The sequence below is a fragment of the Panthera leo genome, chromosome B2 (genome assembly GCF_018350215.1).
Source record: "Panthera leo isolate Ple1 chromosome B2, P.leo_Ple1_pat1.1, whole genome shotgun sequence".
Lineage (NCBI taxonomy): Eukaryota > Metazoa > Chordata > Mammalia > Carnivora > Felidae > Panthera > Panthera leo.
In genome coordinates, this window is record NC_056683.1 from 51981379 (window position 1) to 52003248 (window position 21870).

Consider the following 21870-nt stretch of genomic DNA (forward strand, 5'->3'; position numbering starts at 1 on the left):
CTCCCATTACCGAAACCCTTCCTCCTCTTGAGGCACAGTTCTTTAAAGTTCCTAACACACCTTGATTTTTACTGTTTCTTCCCTCTTTCTCTTTCTGACTGCAGTGCCCTTCACTCCTTTCTTCATAACAGACACCGCTTTATATTGCAGAAATTCACATACACACCATTTCAAGCACATGGATGATTCTGTTTCAGAACAAAAAAGACCTCTCAGGAGTCTCAGGAAAAAAGTTAACTTTAGTCAACTTAACAAGACCTAAATTCTGGACCTTAGACTTAAGAGCCTCATCCATTTCTTTAAAGTAACATTCTTTTGCGGGGGGGGGGGGGCTGGGTGGCTCAATTGGTTGAGCATCTGACTCTTGAGTTCTGCTCAGGTCATGATCTCGGGTTCATGGAATCAAGTCCCACACCAGGCTCCACACTGAGCATGGAGCCTGCTTAAGATTCTCTGTCCTTCTGCCCCTCTCCCCTGCTCATGCACTCTCTCCCTATAATAAAATGAAATAAATAAATTTATTTTAACCTAAGTTTTGAATAATGATGTCTGACATCAGATTGCCATTTTAACAATACCAGTTCTAAGGGCTCACTGTCCTAACAGATTTTAGTTATCTAGTTGTCTCATTTTCCCCCTGGGGCATTATGCATAGTAAGCCCTCATATACTTGAAGGTCACAAAATTGGAATAAGAGGAACTTGTCACATGATATTTAAAATGCATCTGGCTCAGATGCCATTATTAAACTAACTCTACTTGGCCAATAGTACAGAAAGGTCAAGTTCATGCCTTCGGTCATTCCCCTGTCCTTCTGGACAATACTTAAATGAACGTGGGCAGTATTTATCTCTGCGACTCTGATTCCACAATTTACCAACCAACTGCCATTTTCTTCTGTTGAAGCATCTACTCTTGTTTATGTTACTGTCATTTATCTAGATTCATTTTGCTGTAGTCATAGTGTTCAGACCTCAGTCTCTCTGCTAACAGATGCTGGAGTGGTGCTTTGATCCACTCTTTAATGACATTTAATTCTTAGAAGGTAGTCTCATTCCCTTATTTAACAAGATCTAAGGAGGCACCTCCCTCATCTAGGCTCCAGGTACTGATGACATACAATTCTTAGTTAGAAGGAATTTTTCCCTTATAGTAGTTTGCTCATAATTTTATTACGGCAGATAACACATTGATAGTTCTACAAATGAATCTCTTATAAAATGGTGCCCTTCTTGAGAGCAGATACCATGTAGCTACTTCATCCCCACAAAAATTAATTAAACACCTGATCTGTTTCAGTTATACCTACCTTGGGAGCTAGTTAACAAAGTAAATACACTCAAGTTTTTGGAGTTAGTTACAGAAAGACCTAGCTAACCCAATAATTATAGAATACTTAGAATAATTAAATATATTTTAGTCTAAATAGAGGTTTTAATTAAAATTACAGTTTTTATAAGACTATAAGTTAACTTTTTAAGAATTTTCCACTCCTGGGGCACCTGGGTGGCTCAGTCGGTTCGGCGTTTGACTCTTGGTTTCGGCTCCGGTCATGATCTCATGGCTTCGTGGGTTCGAGCCCTGCATTGGGCTCTGCGCTGACAGGGTGGAACCTGCTTGGGATTCTGTCTTCCTCTCTCTCTGTCTCCCTCTGTCTGTCTGTCTCTCTCTCTCTCTCTGCCCATACCTGACTCATTCTCTCTTTCTTTCTCTCTGTCAAGAGTAAACATTAAAAAAAATAAATAAATAAACATTAAAAAAAAAATCCTTTTGACAGATGGAGTTGGGTTTTGCACCAAGTCGGGGGGATTATAACTTGCTGGTTGAATGGAACCAGCTTTGGGGCTGTCTCCCCCTTGTCTCAGCTCCCAGTGTCATTACTGGGGGGAGCTTCTGCTTAGGCTTTGTCAAGCGGACTGTTATTGTGGTCATATAGGCTTGGAAGCCCTGGGCTCTTTTTTCCCCACCATCACCAACTCTCCAACACCTCAGCTGTGGGAGCTCATGCGAGGAGACCCTTGCCAGGCCAGATTTCAGGAAGAATCATTTTAGGGAAAGTACTAGGAAAATGAGAACATGTAAGAGGACTTAACTGAAATCAGAGAAAGGAGTATGGCTCTTCTTTGTACTTGCTTTCAGGCTGGTTAGGCCTGCTTCTAATTCTTTTTTTTCTTTCTGATTTCTTGAGGTATTAGGGTAAAAGCTATTTTAAAAAGCAAAGATGCCTATGGGGCGCCTGGGTGGCTCAGTCAGTTAAACATCCAACTTTGGCTCAGGTCATGATCTCACGGTTTGTGTGTTCGAGCCCCACATCGGGCATTGTGCTGACAGCTCAGAGCCTGGAGCCTGCTTTGGATTCTGTCTCCCCTCTCTCTGCCCCTCCCCCACTCATGCTCTGTCTCTCTCTGTCTCAAAAATAAATAAACGTTTAAAAAAAAAACAAAAACAAAGATGCCTACTTGCACAGAGCTGATAGAAGGCTTTGCTAAAATTATTCATTTCTGTAGCTGTCTCAGTGCATCCTGACTACATAAAAATACCCCAGACCGGGTAGGTTAAGTAGCAGATGTGTATTTCTCACAGTTCTGGAGTCCAAGATTGAAATGCTGGCCAATTCAGTGTCTGCTGGGGTCTCCCTTCTTGGTTTATAGCAACTGTCTTCCCACTGTCCTGACATGGTTGTAGGTACAAGGAGCTCTCTGGGGTCTTTGTGATAAAGTCACCCTACCCATTCACAAGGGCTCTGCCCTCGTGACCCAATTACCTCCCAATGTCTCTATCTCCAAATGCCATCACACAGGAAATTAGGATTTCAACAAACGAATTTTGGGAGAACACAGGCACATTCTTTAACGGTGTAGAAGTATTTTCAATCGTATAATACAACGTAAAAAATGTAGGAAATAATTTTTGCAATGTCTGTTTGGAGTTGTCACACATGTATACTAGTTCTATAAATTTATGTTGCAGCCACAATATGACCCAAACATTCCCCAGATGTTGAGTAATTGGGAGTAAATCAACAGTTGTTAAAATATAGAATTTTAGAACTTAGTAAAATGCAAGATCTTCTCTGGTGTATTTAATGTATGATAGACATCAGTGAGATTCAGAATCATTTCAGTGACTTCTCTAAGGTAATTTAAGATAGACCAAGCAAATGATATATTAATAACAGTTATTAGTATAGATACTTAAATACCTGCATTCATAATGTAGGCATTCATAATGTAAAGCTGTAACTTACTAAACAATAGTATACTGTGCACCATATATGAAATTTTACACAAAATGAACATTTTTACTTAGGCTGCAGAGGATAAGGGCCAAAAGCACTTATTCTTAATATCAGCCTCTCTTTCCTCTGAAATCCACTTAGCTCATTGCTTTTGATATTACAGACTCAAAAAATATATATTCCCTAAGTGATCATTACTCTTGATTTCTATTACTCAATTCAAAGTTTTCTAATTGTGTTGAATTTTATTAAAAATATAGCTATTATAGAACTCCATTAATTTATTTTTTTTTTAATTTGAACTCCTTATTAGCTTTTCTTCTGTTAGAAAAAAATAAATTCTCCTGTATCTATGCAGGCAATTACCAAGGAAGTCCGAACCCTTTCAAATGGTGCTTAGTATTTTGAAGCATGAAAGGCATGATATTCAGTTTTTCAATTTTGAGGATGATAATAACAGTTCTGTGACTACAGAACATTAACTCAAGGTATACTTACATTTCATGAAGTATCTAGGTCATATTAGAACATATTGCTAATAGCTTTCTTTCCTAATGGTTTACAATGAAAAAAATAAGATGGGGCTCAAAATTAACATTTAAAGATTGTGAAACACGTTTCTAGGGAAGTGCAAGTATTGAACATTAACATTGTGATAAACATTCTCTATCAAATCTGTCTAGAATTTTCAGTTCTTTTCATCCTATCGCTAAGTTCTGCCTTACCTTTATTTTTTGGCATTTTAGTGCATTTATAGATATGAGCATTACACTAAGAATAATGACTTCATAATCTCCAGTCAATATCACTCAGTAGAATTTAGATATTTTCAATATGAATATTGCTATCAGACTCATTTTCTCAAGACGGTATTTTGGCCAGATATTTAATTTTTCAGGATTTAAATTGCACTCCATATCAAATCTAAACAGTGTCAGATTTACAAGACCTTTCATAACCTATATAAATCCTAACTAAATTTATTCCATATCCATAAATAATGACCTTTGTGTTTAACTTTAGGCTAATTCAATAAACATTTAAAAAAATATTACTATCATTTTCATTCTAATCTTTGCCTCTTTGTCTTTGCAATGCTGGTTTTCCAGGTTGGATGGCTAAAAATAATCTTTACCTTTTTTTAATTGATTGATTGAGACTTGGGGAGGGGTTGAGGGACTGGGAGAGAGAATCTTAAGCAGGCTCCACACTCAGCAAAGACCCCAAGGCAGGCCTTGATCTCACGGTGGAACTGTGGGATTACTACCTGAGCTGAAATCGGGTCAGATGCTCAACCGACTAAGCCACCTAGGCACCCCTTTACTCATATGTAAGGCTTATCCATGAAGCTCTGTTAGTCTGTTTCCTTCTGCCCTGTACCCACCCCTAACAACCATGTACATATGGAGCATTTGTTTTTCTTCCTCTGAATTACTCTTACAGTGTATTACTTAATTGATTATATAATCTCCTGAGTGGCCTTAAATTGTGTCGTGATTATGAACTTATGAGAAATTTAGTGTCAGTGTTTATGTTAAGTTCATTCAGTGTGACCTCCAGTGTCTGGGTCACTTTGAGAGAATTTGCTACTGTGAGAAAGGTGAAGTGCAAACCAACATTCTTGAGTCAGGTTCTCAAGCTACTAAAAGATGTGAAGTTTCACTCATTTTTTTTTTTAACTTTTACTCATTTTTGAGAGACAGAGACAGAGTGCATGTGGGGGAGGGGCAGAGAAAGAGGGAGACACAGAATCTGAAGCAGGCTCCAGGCTCCAAACTGTCAGTACAGACCCGAATGCATGGTTCTAACCCATGAACTGCAATGCGAGATCATGACCTGAGCTGAATGAAGTCAGACGCTTAACCAGCTGAGCCACCCGGGTGCCCCCTTCACTCAAATCTTAACAATGACCCAGGATTTCTTTCTAAAAATGTTCTAAGTCTCATGTGGCTGATGAATGCATTTATTTGTTTACTTTTTCAGTAAGAATAAAACAGGAAATAGTGAAGAAGCAAAAGGAGAATTTAAATAGTATATAATATCACAGTGGTTTAATAAATACCATTAATGTGACTGACTGGTTTCTTTATTGACTTAAAAAGTCAATTGATGTACCTTTTGAAAAGCCTTATACTAATCGGGTATATAATATTTCTTTCATTGTATATAGTCATTTCTACAACATGATGTGATTTAGGTAACTAACTGGGAATTTAATACTTTCAGATCAGGTTTGGCATACTTCCTTTGTAATTATTATCCCTTTCCAGGAATATACCCACCATAAAAAAAAAAAAAAATGAGCTACATTTTATTTTGCCTTTCTTGGCACAGCTGAAATTTTCTGTAGACTTTTTATAATTTTCCATCTAGTGAGGGTGCAGGAAACCAGAAGTCCTGATAAGCTACCTGACTCAGTTGACATCAGATAAGCTTGTCAAAGATGTGTAATCTAGTTTCTTGGATCCTGATCCAGTGTAATATCTGTCACACAAGAGAGACTATAATTTGTTCTACATTTAGTATGCTAGAATCATCCATTGGCTGACTGACTTCAATTACTTTTTGCAAACAGAAACCTTTATTTATCGTGGTGATGTGTTTTGTTCATTTCCAAAGTCTTAATTAATTTGTTACATGAGACTCTATCAAATAAAAGATAAATTCTTTAGATGTGCTGATTAATTTCATAAACAATACCATGTTGCATAATAGTATTTCCTTATTTAAGAAAAATTCCTCTCTAAAAAAAGACTGTTCTATACATACGTTTTTAGAATTTATTATGTAAAATAAGTTTATAATATGGACATTTTATTTTCCTTATGTCAATGTTCTACATCATCATACCACTTGTTATTGCATAATAAATGCATTAATTAATTTGATGTGATTTAAAGGTTTTTCACATATTTAATTTTATAAAGAATATGCACAAGACATGAATGAGGTTGTTATCACTATCTGTTTCCTTCTTCTGGCACCTCCTACCATTCATAAATAAGAAAGGGGGTCATGTGAGGCTACTTAAATGATTGAAATTGTTCTTCCTAGAAAAATATCTGATTGAAGTATGTTTCACAGGTAGTTTGAAGAATATCACCAACTTGTGTTATTTGGGTGTGGTCCAGTATTTCGTTATAACACTGTATTAGAGTAAATAAAAAGTTTACATATTATCCGTGGCTTTCTTCATCTTCTAACATATTCACAATGGTCCATGACATTATTCCGACTCTTGTTGCCATGTGTGTCTTCCATTCCTTCTCATTTCTTGACATGTTTTGTTCCTTGGTCTCCATCACTCTTTTCAATACTGTTCCTGTGTCAACTGTATATTAAGAGATCCTTCTAAAGACCAGTTCCTTGCCTCCCATGATCTTGTCCTACCTATACGTCAGCCATTGACTTCCAGCCATATCCTTGATAATAGCATAGCCTTAATTGAAGCGCCTTTATAACCTAATTCAGGTATCCCCATCTGACTATCACTTCTATATATATTTCTGCCTTATTCCCTCTGGTACCTACTAGTATCTAATATTCCTTTATTTATTTCTTTTTCTAAACTGTATGCTGTGGAAGCTTCCAAAAATAGAAAGTTGTATATAGAACCCTCATGTACTAGCAGCCACTTTCAACAATTATCAATTCATTGCCAATTTTGTCTCATCTACTGTAATGTGAAGTAAATAAAGGTAACATTTCATGTTTATATTAATAACTATATTTTAGATAATACATGTTTATATTTTTTATTATATTACTATCAACATAAAAAAATTAACAATAATTTTTTAATAGTTAACTGGTCTTTTTTTAATTTAAAAAAAAATTTTACGTTTATTTATTATTCAGAGACGGAGTAAGACACAGCATGAGCATGGGAGGGGCAGAGAGAGGACGAGACACAGAATTTGAAGGAGGCTTCAGGCTCTGAGCTGTCAGCACAGAGCCTGACGCAGGTCTCGAACCCACCAACTGCAAGATCATGACCTGAGCTGAAGTCGGACATCCAACCGACTGAGCCACCCAGGCGCCCCAATAGTTTTTAACCCCAGCCAGACTTCATATTCATTGATCCCACCGCCATTTTACTGCCTGTCACATCCATGACATCCTTTTTCCTCTCTTTGTCTAGTTTATTTATTTTTTTATTTTTATTTTGAGAGAGAACAAGCAGGGACAGAGAGAGAGGGAGAGGGAGAGTCCCATTATAATCTAATCTCCTTATACTCTCATGGCCACAACTACATCCAAGGTTACATCAAACTTTTAGCCTGCTCCATGTTTGTATCCCTGCAGCTGACTAAAGTTGGAGAGTAACTGACAGCTACATTGACTATTCTCATTTTATTTACTTATTCTTCCATGCCCTCCCATTCGTAGTACAGACCAGGCAAAGGGCCTGTCTGATGGTTGGATTTACTCCTTTCTGTGCAGTCAGTATAAGAATACAGCCTGGGGTAAGCACCATGAGGTTGACTGTTCTCGTTTTAAATTTATGGTGAGTCCTTATTACTGCCCTGTAATTAAACTGTATTTCTATGGTCTACGCTCTTTCCTACCATCCTATTTAATACCCCTTTCTTGATCTTTTAACATGTCTTCCATAATCTAGGGTGTTCTTAGTTGCAGATCTTGCTTCCCAGTTCACGGGAAAAATTGAAGCATTCACAAGAGATCTTTCATAGCACCATTACCACACCTGCTTTTCCACCAGCATCTGCACCCTCATAGTTGGTTTTCTGTCTTGATGTTATGGATGATCTTTTACTGGTCTTTATTCTCTGTGCTCTGATTACTTTATGTTTACATTAGATTCTTTTATTACCTACTCAAAGACATTGTTCCAGCAATTCTTTCCGTCCCCACCCACCTCCCACCATCTCTTGCATCATGAATTTTCAGTCTTCACTGGAGCATTTCATTAGCATACAGACATGCTATTATTTCTCTCACCCTAAAACAAAACAAAAAATTACAACTCCTCTTGACCCAGCTTTACCCATGGCTACCTCTTCATTTCTATGCTTCTTATTACAGCCAAATTACTCAAAAAGAGTTGCCCATACCTGCTATTTTCAGTATCTGTCTTCCCATTCCCTCTTAAATCCCTTACAGTGAGGCTTTTGCTCTTACCATTCCACAAAAACTGAAGTGACCGTTGCTGTTTCCTTCCCTTGTCTTAGGACTCAGTCCTTGGTCTCCCTTTCTATTTATCCAGTCTCCCTTGGTGACTTGGATTTAACTGTCATCTCTACACAACTGACATCCCATTGACATGTCTGGCCTAGACTTCTCCAATTAGCATTCCACTTGGCTCCTCATACTTAGCTAAAATTTAGTATAGCTGGATTCTTCCTTCTCTCAGTTGATGACAACTTGGTCCTTTAGGTGGATGAGGCTAAACATTTTAGAGTCTCCCCTTTTCCCCCCTTTCCTCTCCCATTCTATGCTCAATCCATTCAGAAATCCTGTTGCTCAAAGGCCAGCATTAGGCCATTTGATGGTGATGTCACTGACGGTGACTAGGACAAGGACCATCCTTCTCCTAGCTAACATCACCCCTCACTTAAATTGCTCCTTTAGTTCTAACTGGTCTGCCTGTTTCCACCCTAGTTCCTACCCTTAGGATCAACACAGTAGCCAGAAGAATCCTTTCAAACATAAATCAGATATATTACTACCTCCACTTAAAAGCTTCTAATAGCTTACAGTCTTATTCAGGACAGAATGCTGAAGGCTTTATAATACCTTCAAGGCATTGTGATTACTCTCCATTTTTCACTCCATTTCTGCTGTCTACTTGCTGTTTCTTGAATATGCCAGGCAAGCTCCTGATGTTGGGCCTTTGCACTGCTGGTACCCTCTGTCTGGAACACTGTTTCTCAAGATATCCACGTTGATGACTAACTCAATTCCTTTTTATGTCTCTGCTCAAAAGACACTTTCTCAAAGAGACTTACCCAGAAAGGCACAAACCCAACCTTCTCAATTTCCAGGGGTTCATGATCTCCCTTATTCTGTTTTTTTCCCCAATAAACTTACCATATGATAGCATATTACCGAATTTATCTATTATATTTATTGCTCCTGATTTCTTCCCCCACCTAAAATGTAATCTTCACCAAGGGCAGGGATTTTGTGTTCTTCTGTAGTGCGTAGAAGGTGGTCAGTCGAATGATTCCCCTTTTTTTCGGCATTATTTCACTCCCACTGCTTCTCAGAGTCAATAATGTTTCTCTTGCCAATAGTTAACTTGGACTGTCTCCATTTTAGGGGCCTGTTTTTAAAGAAATTTCTCTCTTTGTTCATCTTCTTAATCATACTGCCTTTGTGACCTTTTTTTTTTTTTTTTTTTTTTCACTTATTCTGTCTGTTAAGCTTATTTTAGGCAAGTGTATTTAATTTTCTAGTCTTCAAATCCTATACCTTTTCTCAGCTTTGGCCCCTTCCTACCTAGTTTCCATTTCTGTAAGATTTTTTTTTTATGTTTATTTATTTATTTTGAGAGAGAGAGCAAGCAGACAAAGGGCAGAGAGAGAGGGAGAAAGAGAATCCTAAGTAAGCTCCGTGCTGTCAGTGCAAAGCCCAGTGCAGGATTTAATCACATGAACCATGAGATCATGACCTGAGCCAAAATCAAGTGTAGGATGCTCAACTAACTGACTGAACCACCCAGGACCCCCTGTAAGATTTTCTTTCTCTGTCCCAGTACTGCCAAGACATTTATTATTGACAGCTAGTTTCAGAGAGCTTGCTTTTCCCTAGAAATGCTTCCCACAAAAACTTGTAACACTTGTTTCCACCTTCCATCTACCTGTCCCATCCCGCTACCCTACTTGCACCCTTGCAATCTGTAATTTGGATTCACCCTTTGCTCAGCATCTTACTAAACTGCAGATTTCCTTTTATTTAAAGCCAGTATGAAATTATTTTGTGCTACAAATCTGTATGTAGTCACTTGTTTATTTTCAATATATTTTTGTATCTTCTATTTTAGGAAGCTGCATACACATTTGTGTATACATTTATAAGTAATATGTGTTTCATTATTTTCTGTTTTATTGCTGGAAGAAAGCAATTTATAAACCTTTCCCTATTGGGTATCTAAAATTGTTTTGCCTTTTTATCTTTAATAGGTCATTGCTTTAGTGATGGATATATTCACAGATGTGGACATTTTCAAAGAAATAGTGGAGGCATCAACTCGAGGGATATCTGTATATATTCTGCTTGATGAGTCCAACTTTAATCATTTCCTAAATATGACTGAAAAACAGGGCTGTCAAGTTCAACGACTCAGGGTAAGAATTCCATGTTTGTTTTTTCTTCAATTATTTTGTGTACCATTTTTATCTCAGTTGAATTTAAGGCAGGTTAAGCTATATTATTCCAAATATATCTGTATATAATATGTATCTATGTCTACATATATGTAACACACACAGAAATATATTTAAGGTGGCATAATGATTAATCGCAGAAGGGTATGCTTGTACTTTTTGAAATGTGACTGAAACCACACATTCTCATGATGGTCTATAAGATGCTTTTCTTGATGATGGAGCACTTAAGTTTCTGAGTTAACTTTGCTCAGTCATAATGAGTGCTTCAGTTTCTCCATGCATATAACCTTGAAACCACTGACTCAAGTGATTCTTTCATTCAGATGTTACTTATCACAATCATTAGGCACAGTGTTTTCAGTTACATGTGGCTTCTTTAAAAAAAGTGTGGATTTTCATTGTAGTTATTGTGGAATCATGCCACTATAACCTGAAAGGCTGTCTTACAATAGGATCCTAGGTGGTTTATAAAACCGTTCTGTATAAATGTAACATAATGCCTCCTGTTTATGTTATGCTAAGATACATCTATATTTTTTAGTGACTTTTTCTTAGGTGTTTTTTGGGGGGGTGATGTTTAAAAATTTGCTTTTACTATTTTTTGTTATGTGTTTTTTACAAAAAAGATTATTTCAAGTATACTTTTTTGGTACTAAGATTTTATATTGACATATATTTCACATTCAAAATATCTCCTTTCTAGTTATAACTTTATATTTACATGTAATTCTAGAATATTCGAGTGCGGACAGTAAAAGGCCAAGATTATCTTTCAAAAACAGGAGCAAAATTTCATGGAAAATTAGAACAGAAGTTTTTGTTAATTGACTGCCAGAAAGTTATGTATGGTTCTTACAGGTAAGATCATTGTGTTTACCTCCAGTATCATTAAACATTTATAGAATTTATTAGTTTCAAATATTAATGTAATCTGTTTAGATATTTCTTAGAAATAAAAAAGAACCTTTGCATGGAAGCTTGGAGACTTGGGTTTCAGTTCTGGCTGTACCTCTAAAGAACATTAAGACATTGGGGAAGTCATACAACTTCCTCGTGCTCCAAGTTCTTCATCCCCAAATTGAGATGGGTAACAAACATTTCAGGTTCCCTATAGTTCTCTAATGCCAAAAGTTTTTGTTCCTTATGAAAATCGTTGCAGTATGAGCTTAATAACATTTATTCATAAAAATAGAAGCTCTTTATTGCTTTGAAGAACCTGTCAGACAGATTATTTTTATTTTAGTATTATTAAGAATCTGATAGTCAGTCATGTAGTCACTATGTATAGTACTACCCAAAATGCATTTCAGAGTCTGGCTGTTAAAAATGTCATAATAGACACTAGACAAGGTTACACAGGTTACTATTATCGGCATCATTCAAGGTCCCCATTGGGAGAATACCTCCTCCATTCCTCTGTTCCGGCTAGTCTCTTCTACTTATGTCATCCCCAGTCTTTACCACTTATCTACAAAGCAGTTGTTTGCATCTACATTTATCAGTGATGAAACTGAAGTTCCAGAAGGTTAAGTGACTTGTCAAAACCCCACAGCTAAAGGCCAACAGCAGTCCAGGGCTGGCAGCCCAGTCCAAGCTCTGCTTGTTCCAGAGTAAAAGTGCTGCCCTAATACTCTCACAAATTCTGGGCATCAGTCCTGAATGGGATATACAGTCAGATTGTATCAACAGGCAGATTGAAATACCAACAAGCACATGTGAACTTCTAGGTCACCAGGGCAGCACAGACTCCCAAGGAGCCAGGAGAACTATGGGGGTAAACAGGGCAGTGCGAGGGGAAACTTTTGCTTCTTCCCTTAATAATTTAAAAAGTCCACAAGAAGGAGCCAGTATGTTGATGTGATTGGCCATGGGCAAGTTGTTTAACTTGGTTCCACTTAGGTTTGCTCCGCTGTAAAGGATAATCCTCGAGCCTATCTCACCTTCTTGTCATGAGAATTAAATGAGTTAATGCATCCGTAACCCCTAAAGTCAGCTATTATTTTAGGTATATTTTAGCCACTACTACCTGGTAACTTTCCCTTTAAGCTCAGAGACCTTTTTTTGAAAGTGCTGTTTGTAGTTCTAAAGGAAAACTTGTTAAGAGCAGAAATTACAACCAGTGCTTGAAATTAATGAGTCCCTTTAAAGACTCATTATATGTGTATGTATTTGTTCAGACCCACTTGGTTTTACAGGGTTTTTAATTGAAATTTTAATTAAAATTAGGAGTTCGCTTGACTTCTAGAATGGTATTTATTAATCTCACCATAATGAATGCTTTCTGTTTTTATTATTTAACTTGACTTTTAAGATTACCTTGAACCATAAATTCACCTTAACTTTGTTTTGCTACCACTAGGCATTAATAGGTGCTGTATATTGAGATGACAATGGCTAAACTACTTTCGAATTGATATTGGGAAAAGCAAACAAACCACAGGAACAAAAACCCTTTATCTTTCTATGTACATCATAAGCCAGAGGCAGAATTTAAGTTACTATTTATGGAAGTGAGGATCGAATGCCTAGTACTGCAGATGATAAAAATTCACCCAAACTCTTATCTAACAACTCTACTTTCCTTATTAGTCCATGTTAATTTTAAATACACTTCTTGAAAAAAATATGGTTGTCAGCCCTTTTTTTTTTTTTTTTTCTTTTCTTCTTTCTACTAATTATCTCGGACCTTTCCTGTTAACAGTATTCTAACAGGATCTGGTGGAATAATTATGAACCAGTCTTCATAGAAACTGGTTAAAAATTTAATTATTTTTGGTGAAAACCAGTCTTTGTCTCATATTCCAATATCACCATCATTTTCCTTATAGCCCAAATCAAAATGCCACTGTCTTTAGTTCAAAATTCTTTGCCCTAAAACGTCTTCCTATTCTAAACTGCAAGCATTTATTTCCAGAGAGGCCTGATGTCAGCACTAACCACAGTCACACATTGTGTGACGGTTCAGTCATTGTGATGACAGTTTTATCGCAAAAACAGGACAAGTGTTTTGGTCTCTCATGATACTAACATTGATGAGATAAAACACATATACTTTTTATCAATGTGTGCAAATTGAATTGTGAATTGGATGCCCTTGTTTGAAATTGTCGTATGAAATCTGGAACATATTTAGTAAAGTAATGTCTACAAATTTGACTGGGAGAGAATTTTATAAGCATTTTTTTAAATCTTGCTGTCTCTATAAAAGCTACTTTCACAAGACAAGTTTCACTGAAGTTGTTGGCTTCCAGGTGCCATCTCTGGTCAGACTTGAAGATTGTCACGTTGAGAGATCCATGCTACAGCCAGCAGCATGTCACTGCTTTCACTCCGTAGACTTCCCTGTGTGATCCCCAGCCAGGAACTCAGAGTTTTTGAGCCTCTTTTTAATAAGTAAATTCATAATCACATTCCCAACTGCAGGAGTGTGACAGTGGGTCTGGGGGGAATGGGAGTAGTAAGTTCACTTTATTTTTTATCTAGGTAAATATGTGCACACTTTTTTAAAAATCAAATATTACTAAAAGATATGTTATACAAAAGTTTTTGTTCTCCATGTCTCTCCATTGCTGGATCCTGATCTCCAGGTGCAATTATTTAATTCTTTGAGCTGGTTCTTCCCATACTTACTCCATTCTCTTACATAATGTGATTATACCGTGAATGCTCAATCTATCACTTTTAGGTATTATGTCTTGACTCTATCGTATGATGATTGAAGGGTTATATTTCTATTCACCCATATCCACTTTCCCTCCTGCTTGCCATTCACCCCGTACAGTTTTATCAAAATTGTTTGCTAAGTAAGAAGTCTCAATTTACATTACTAAAGTTGTGTCAGAATTGATCGCTGATGAGTCATAGAGTCATTTGTGATATGCTTCCTTTTTTATAACAAAGTTAATAATGACCATTTGGTTTTGGTTTTATTCATTGTCTTTGCTTTCTGTTTATCTATTGCTATGTTTTTTCCAGTTGATTCTGAAGATTTCTTAGCACATGAACAACTTTTCCAAATGCTCAGTTACTGCCAAGTTTGTCGTGTCCAATCTGGACTGGCAGATCTTTAACCTGAAACACTGCTAGGGTTCTGCAATTTCCCGTATTCCTGGGCAGTTTGAGCCACAATTTCTTGTATCCCATCTTAATCCTATTTTTCCTTCTTTTTTGTTTCTAAGTCATAGTTTTTTCTCTCATTTGCTCAAGAATACTTTCCGTCAGCATGGAATTTTTTTTTAAGTCCAGAAATTTATAATTTTAGGTGGTTAATGACTTAACTAGAGATGGAACTCTAAGCTGAATCATTTTTCCTTCATATTTGAAAGACATTGACTGACAATCAAACATGCTGTTGAGAAGTCTCAAACAGTTATTATTCTTTTTATGTAACTTTTTTTTTTCTCCTTTCTAGAAACATCTAAGGTTTCTCTTTATTCCCTGCTATTCTCAAATTTGTTATGTTTCTAGATCTAGGTCTTTTTTATTTATTGTTCTAAGCAATCCAAGTACTCATGTCTTTCAATTCTGAAACAATTTCTCATATATTCTTTGCTCATTTCTTCTCCTCAGTTGTCTCTATTGTCTCTCTCTCTGGAATTCTTATGAACTGGATATCTGCTCCCATTGTTTTTTTATTTTTTTCCCCTATGATTTTCTATCTGGGAGTGGATAGAATTGTAACGTCTGGGGAATTTTCTCAATTGTTCATTCTAACACATCTATTATAACTTAATTTTTTTTTTTTTTTTTTTTTTTTTTTTTTTTTTTTTTTTTTTTTTTTTGCTATAGGGGCACTTGGGTGGCTCAGTCGGTTAAGTGTCCGACTTCGGCTCAGGTCATGATCTCATGGTCTATGGGTTCCAGCCCTGAATCAGGCTCCATGCTGACAGCTCAGAGCCTGGAGCCTGGTTTGGATTCTGTGTCTCCTCTCTCGGCTCCTCCCCTGCTTGTGCTCTCTCTCTCTCTCTCTCTCTCTCAAAAATAAATAAACATTAAAAAAAAATTTGCTATCAAATATTTTGAATATCTGCAAATTTCACCATTTTCAAAGTATCCTTTGTGTGTGTTTTTTTTTTTTTATAGATGCATGATCTTCTCTATTGCTTTGAAGACACTGATTATAGTTTTTATGTGTCTGTGTTTTTATACATATTCTTATTTGTGCATTTTCTGTTTTCTCCATTTGTCTTTCTCCTGTTTGTTTTGGTCTCTGTTTTGCATCTAAGTTTTTAAGCTTTATAAGGAATCTTCTAAACTTTCATTAAATGTCTGCTGATCTTTTGCTACGTATTGATAAGGGACTCAAATGCTTATTGGAAATCGCATGGGAAATCCTTATCAACTGTTGGGTTTACAGGAGGGTGATTGGCTGAGGTTCTCACATTTTATAGGAAGTTCCCTGAAGGTCAGTAAAACAATTCTTTTATTTGGGGCTATTCAGTGTTTCCAGAGAATAATCTTCAAATTGAATATATACCCTTGAGTGTCTTCCTTTTACATATCACAATATTGTTTTCTGATTTACCAAACCTGGAAAACTTTTCCAGTTGTAACATATTCCCCAGTACCATTACCTTGTCAGTTTCCTAAGCTCAACACGTGGAGGTTATTTTTATTTCAGAAACTATACACATCCTTTAGGACATGCAGATATTCTGGTTCTCTCTTCTTGTTACTGGCTCAACATTTTTACTCTTTATTCCAATTTCTGTACTGGCTTAGGCTCTTATCACCTTATGTCAATTCTTTTACTCATCACAGTAAATGCAGTCCCTCATCCTTCACATCTGTGTTACAAAGAGCTACCGGGAAAAAAATCAGTCCTCAAACATCATTTTATTTTAATTGATCCGAATTTGGAAATAAATCCTGTACAAACTCTCTGCTTTCCAGATTTTCCCCCTTTGCTCATCAGTCTGTAATAAAACTTCTTTACTTCAGCTAAACAGAATTTGTTTTCTCTGTTCAACCAAAAGAGGGCCATTCTTGCTTCCTTTCTTTTCCTGTATGTTTCTTCTTCCACACAAACTGTTCCATGCCTTTCATGCTTGAACTTCGGGGTTATCTGGCTTCTTTCAGAATACAGCCAAAACCCTGCTTGTCTCTGGGGCTTTTCTCATAGGTGATAGCTGACTATTCAATTCCTTTACTTGCTCTTTCGCACAAATTTTATATTCATATCTGCAGTGGAGTTGAAAATTCCTTTAATCATTCACATTGTGTCACTTATTTTAAGTCAGCCTGGTGGCCCGCACATCTGCACAAAAAGACCACCCGGTAAATGATTCTTCTCATACCATGCTTTCAATAAGCATACTAGACAAAACTGAGTATATCAGAATAGTAAGATTCTTAAGTTGTACACTCCTTATGATATTTTGTATATTTTAAATTCTTACTCTACACATTCTCTTAGTATTTTCATCTGCCTTTGCTATTGTGTCCCCTCTATAAACAGTAAGCTCGTTCATTGTAGAGAATGTCTCTGTCTCCTTTTTCCTTTATTAACCCCTGTTATGTCATGTACAGTATTTGATATATAGCATACTAGAGATTCCTTTTTTAGCTCAGTGACTCTGTGTTACATTATCTAAATTTTTACATGTCAGATTTATATTTTTATATGAAATTCCAACTGTCATTTTTAAATTGTAGAAATTCCACAAAGTATTATAAAGTAGTTACAAACATTAACTTCCTAGAAATTGTATTTTATATTAAAAGATCTCACTTGGCATCCCAAAGCCCTGGCTTCCCAAAGTATACTTACTAAGTAGGCCACAGAGATAAAATGCATGTATTAGCAAAGGCCTATCTTGCATTTTAACATTCTAGAACTATAAGGAATGGTAGGATTATGCTAGCAATTTGGACATGAGGAAACTGAGGCCCAAGCTCATGTGGGTGGATAGCTCAGCAGAAGCCAGGTCTCTCAACTTTCCTACTGATACTGGCTTGCCTGCATTCTGCCAGGATGCTCTATATAAAATACAATGTTTTTTATTCCATAACATCTTAGTAGGCAATGTGCAAAATGTACACCAGGTTTTTCTTTGGACTTGTAGAAAGTAATGTCAAAAATTATGGGTAGTTTCAAAGCCAGGACTTGAATTGCTTTGTTATTTAAAATATGAATGGGGGCTGGCACCTGGGTGGCTCATTTCGCACCTGACTTTGGCTCAGGTCATGATCTTGCAGTTTATGAGTTCTAGCCCCACATCGGGCTCTGTGCTGACAGCTCAGAGCCTGGAGCCTGCTTCGGATTCTGTGTCTCCCTCTCTCTTTGCCCTTCCCCTGCTCACACTCTGTCTCACTCTCTCAAAAATATACATTAAAAAATGTTTAGGGGCACCTGGGTGGCTCAGTTGGTTAGGCGTCTAACTTTGGCTCAGGTCATGATCTCATGGTTTGTGAGTTCAGGCCCTGCGCTGGACTCTGTGCTGACAGAGCCTGCTTTGGCTTCTGTGTCTTCTTCTCTCTCTGCCCCTCCCCACTCATGCTCTGTATCTCTCTCCTTCAGATATAAATAAACATTAAGAACATTTTTTAAAAATGTTAATTATGAAATGGGGGAGTAGGGAGTTCCAGGGACTGCAAGCAAGTAACGATTGAAGATGTTCTAAATTGTCGTAGCTGAGGAAAACAAGCAAAAAATACTCTTGTTGACATTAAATGACAAATTTTGCTTAGTGGATTTATATATTGTCCTTAATCTTTTAACAGCAAAATTAAAATTTTCCCATTTTGATTCTTTTCCAGCTACATGTGGTCGTTTGAGAAAGCTCACCTCAGCATGGTTCAGATAATCACAGGACAACTTGTTGAGTCTTTTGATGAAGAATTTAGAACTCTTTATGCCAGATCCTGTGTCCCCAGTCCATTCGCCCAGGAAGAATCAGCAAGGGTGAAGCATGGCAAATCACTCTGGGAGAATGGCACCTACCAGCGTTCAGTTTCTTCACTAGCTTCTGTTTCCAGCCAAAGAAACCTTTTTGGCAGACAGGACAAAATTCACAAACTAGACTCTAGTTACTTCAAAAACAGAGGGATATACACTCTAAATGAACATGACAAATATAGCATAAGAAATCATGGCTACAAGCCTCATTTTATTCCAAATTTTAATGGTCCAAATACAGTCCGTCAGTATCAATCCAGTCAAATAAATGAAAATTGGAAGAGGCATAGTTATGCTGGAGAACAGCCAGAAACAACACCATACCTGCTGCTTAACAGGGCTCTGAATCGAAACATCAATCCTCCAGGTAATTGGAAAAAGCCTTCGGATAGTCTGAGTGTGGCGTCCTCATCACGAGGCGGCTATGCAGGTCACCGTAATACACCTGCCCAGAGTTTTGCTGATCGGCTTGCCCAGAGAAAAACAACAAATCTCGCAGAAAGGAACTCAAATGTGCGGCGGTCTTTTAACGGGACAGATAATCATATTCGATTTTTGCAACAACGAATGCCAACCCTTGAACATACCACAAAGTCGTTCTTGCGTAACTGGAGAATCGAATCCTACTTAAATGATCATTCAGAAGCTGCACCTGATTCAAATGGATCGGCTCTAGGTGACCGGTTTGAGGGCTATGAAAGTTCTGAAAATTTGAAAGCCAACGCCCTTTATACTCATTCTCGGCTTCGTTCCTCTTTTGTGTTTAAACCCACTTTACCTGAGCAGCAGGAAGTTAACAGTTGTACAACCGGCTCCTCAAATTCAACTGTCGTCGGTTCCCAGGGAAGCGACACACCTAAGGAGGTCCTGGACACCCCTACGAGTGTACAGCATGTGACAGACAAGCCCTTGCCGGAATCAACTCCGAAGCTCCCATTGCAGTCGGAGGCACCCAAAATGCACACCTTGCAGGTTCCCGAAAACCACTCAGCTGTCTTACATCAAACTACAAATGGCCATCCAGAGTCAAACAACTATTTATATACATCCTTGTGTGTAAATAAGCAGACAGAAAATCCAAAGAATCAACAAAATGAGAATCTGCTCAAAAGGCGAAGTTTTCCATTCTTTGACCACTCAAAAGCCAATTTAGATCACGGACACAGTAAGCATTATGTATATAGTACACTCACCAGGAGTCGAGTTAGACAACCAGAAAAACCCAAAGAGGATTTGCTGAAAAGTTCTAAGAGCATGCACAATGTGACTCAGAGCGCGGAAGAGGACAGGGAGGTCATCAAGAGAGACCCTCCGAGTGGCACTACCACCAAGTCAATTTCCATTGCTGCTTTGCTTGAAATGAATAAAGATGAACCTAGCAAAGAACTGACTTCAAAAAAGGAAGTTAAAGGTTCGCCAAGTTTTTTGAAAAAGGGGTCTCAGAAGTTAAGGTCATTACTTAGCCTTACCCCAGAAAAGAAAGAAAATCTATCCAAAAATAAAGCACCTGCCTTTTATAGAATGTGTAGCAGTTCTGACACGTTAGTTTCTGAGGCTGAAGAGAATCAAAAACCAAAGAAGTCAGAGCCAAAAATTGATTCATCTCCCAGAAGAAAGCGTTCTTCCTCATCAAACTCTCAAGGCAGTATTCACAAGAGTAAGGAAGATGTAACAGTTAGCCCATCCCAGGGGATCAGTTCTCCATCCGAGGAAGGTAGTAAAACAATACCTTCTTCAGGTCCAGTTGAGAACAAGTTCTTGGAAAGGGCAGGTGATGCTTCTGCCCCTAGATTTAACACCGAACAGATCCAATACCGAGATTCAAAGGAGATTAATACAGTTCTTGCTCCTGAAAGAAAACCAGCTTCTTCTCCAAGACCAAAGCCCAATGAGCTTCTAAGATCTCACTCAACTGACAGGCGCGTTTACAGTCGTTTTGAGCCATTTTATAAGATTGAAAGCTCTATTCAGCCTGCAAGCAACCTGCCAAATACTGGTGTGCATCGCCCAGAAATAAAATCCACAACTGTGGGCAATAGTTATGGCAGGTCCAGCCCACTGCTTAATTACAATACTGGTGTATATCACTCATACCAGCCAAATGAAAACAAGTTCCGAGGATTTATGCAGAAGTTTGGAAACTTCATACACAAAAATAAGTGAAATACTGTAACTTCAAATAGTTTTAAAAATACAAATGACTGTAACTATAAATATTTGTCCAAAGAACCCTGTGGATGGTTTTTGTAACATGCCAATAGATTTCTATAGGGACAGAGTTTGGGGGTATGATGTAAATGTTTACCAGTGTACTAATGTATACAGTAAAGTTCTGTGTGATAAAGTTAGTTGTACTTAATTGCAGTGTAGATGGAATGTCTCTATACACATGACTTTTAAATGGTAGTGGTAAAAAAAAATGTAATTGTTTTCTTCGGACTGAAGATCTACTTAGGTCTCAAAATAGAAACTTTAGTGGAGAGATGGTGTATGGATTTTAAGCATTCATTCTAAAGCCTTTCCCTTGAAAAAAGGATCATTATACTCTCAATGGCCCTTTATAATATATCTTTATGGGTTCTCATATCTTCACATTATGAGAAAATAGGACAAAGCCTTTTTGGGTTTTAATTATCTTTAAATTCTACAGGGTAACTTGTTATATTTTATTAGTGTTTTATTAATTTTCCTGTGGAACATATGCAACTGGTTGGGCAGCAGCAGTACAATTTAAGTTATATAGCTCAGCACATCTTTCATTTTAACTGAGGTGTTTGCAGACTCTCAGCCTCATATAGTACATGGTAGGAATTTCTTTTCCTAATTTTTTGAAAACCATCCAGGTTGTCTTTCTTTCCACTCTGGACCAAGGGAGCCTATATTCCACTCACCAGTCAGCTGCTGAACTTTTGTAACCATTCCTTCTTTGAAACTTAGAGCAAGCAATAGATATTTGGGAAACTTGAATTGTAAACTTCTGCCTAAATTTTTATCTTGGATTAGTATGGCAATGCTTAGTGTTTTGCTTACAAAAATCCATGATCTTTTTTACGCTGTGCCAAATACAATATGACTGTGTACTGTTTTCATAAAAGTTCTGTGATGAAACTGAGAATTGGTATCTGGCCCATTTCTTCCATGACAGTCAAGCCTGGTTGAAAGTTTTAAATCCTTCGATATCTTAATCTGATGATGATATTTACATCAGAAGATACCCTTTGCCTTTCTTAGAGTAATGAAATTAAAGGCCCACATCCATTAAAGAGATTTAACTTGACTTTACTTCATCCACAAAGTACAGAATTCAAGAAACAATGGATCATTTGAGAAGTGTGAAGTGTTTCTGTAAGACTTTAAATATATTATTTAACAGCTTCTGAGCT

General features: G+C 37.2%; 1 protein-coding gene and 1 non-coding gene across 2 annotated transcripts in view; one reads left to right on the forward strand and one right to left on the reverse strand.

The window, feature by feature from the left end:
* The window catches only part of FAM83B (family with sequence similarity 83 member B), a 68014-nt gene extending 46246 nt beyond the window's left edge, over nucleotides 1–21768 (forward strand). Inside the window, exons 2-4 of the mRNA XM_042937324.1 lie at nucleotides 10384–10548; nucleotides 11324–11448; nucleotides 18349–21768. Of these exons, the coding sequence (XP_042793258.1) occupies nucleotides 10384–10548; nucleotides 11324–11448; nucleotides 18349–20650 (2592 nt within the window). The 3' untranslated portion in view covers nucleotides 20651–21768. The remainder of the gene's footprint in view (nucleotides 1–10383; nucleotides 10549–11323; nucleotides 11449–18348) is intronic.
* Nucleotides 7608–7721, reverse strand: LOC122220868. Its single transcript, XR_006203034.1, has one exon. It is a non-coding gene; the product is annotated as a small nucleolar RNA SNORA51 (small nucleolar RNA).
* Nucleotides 21769–21870: the final 102 nt, after the last annotated feature.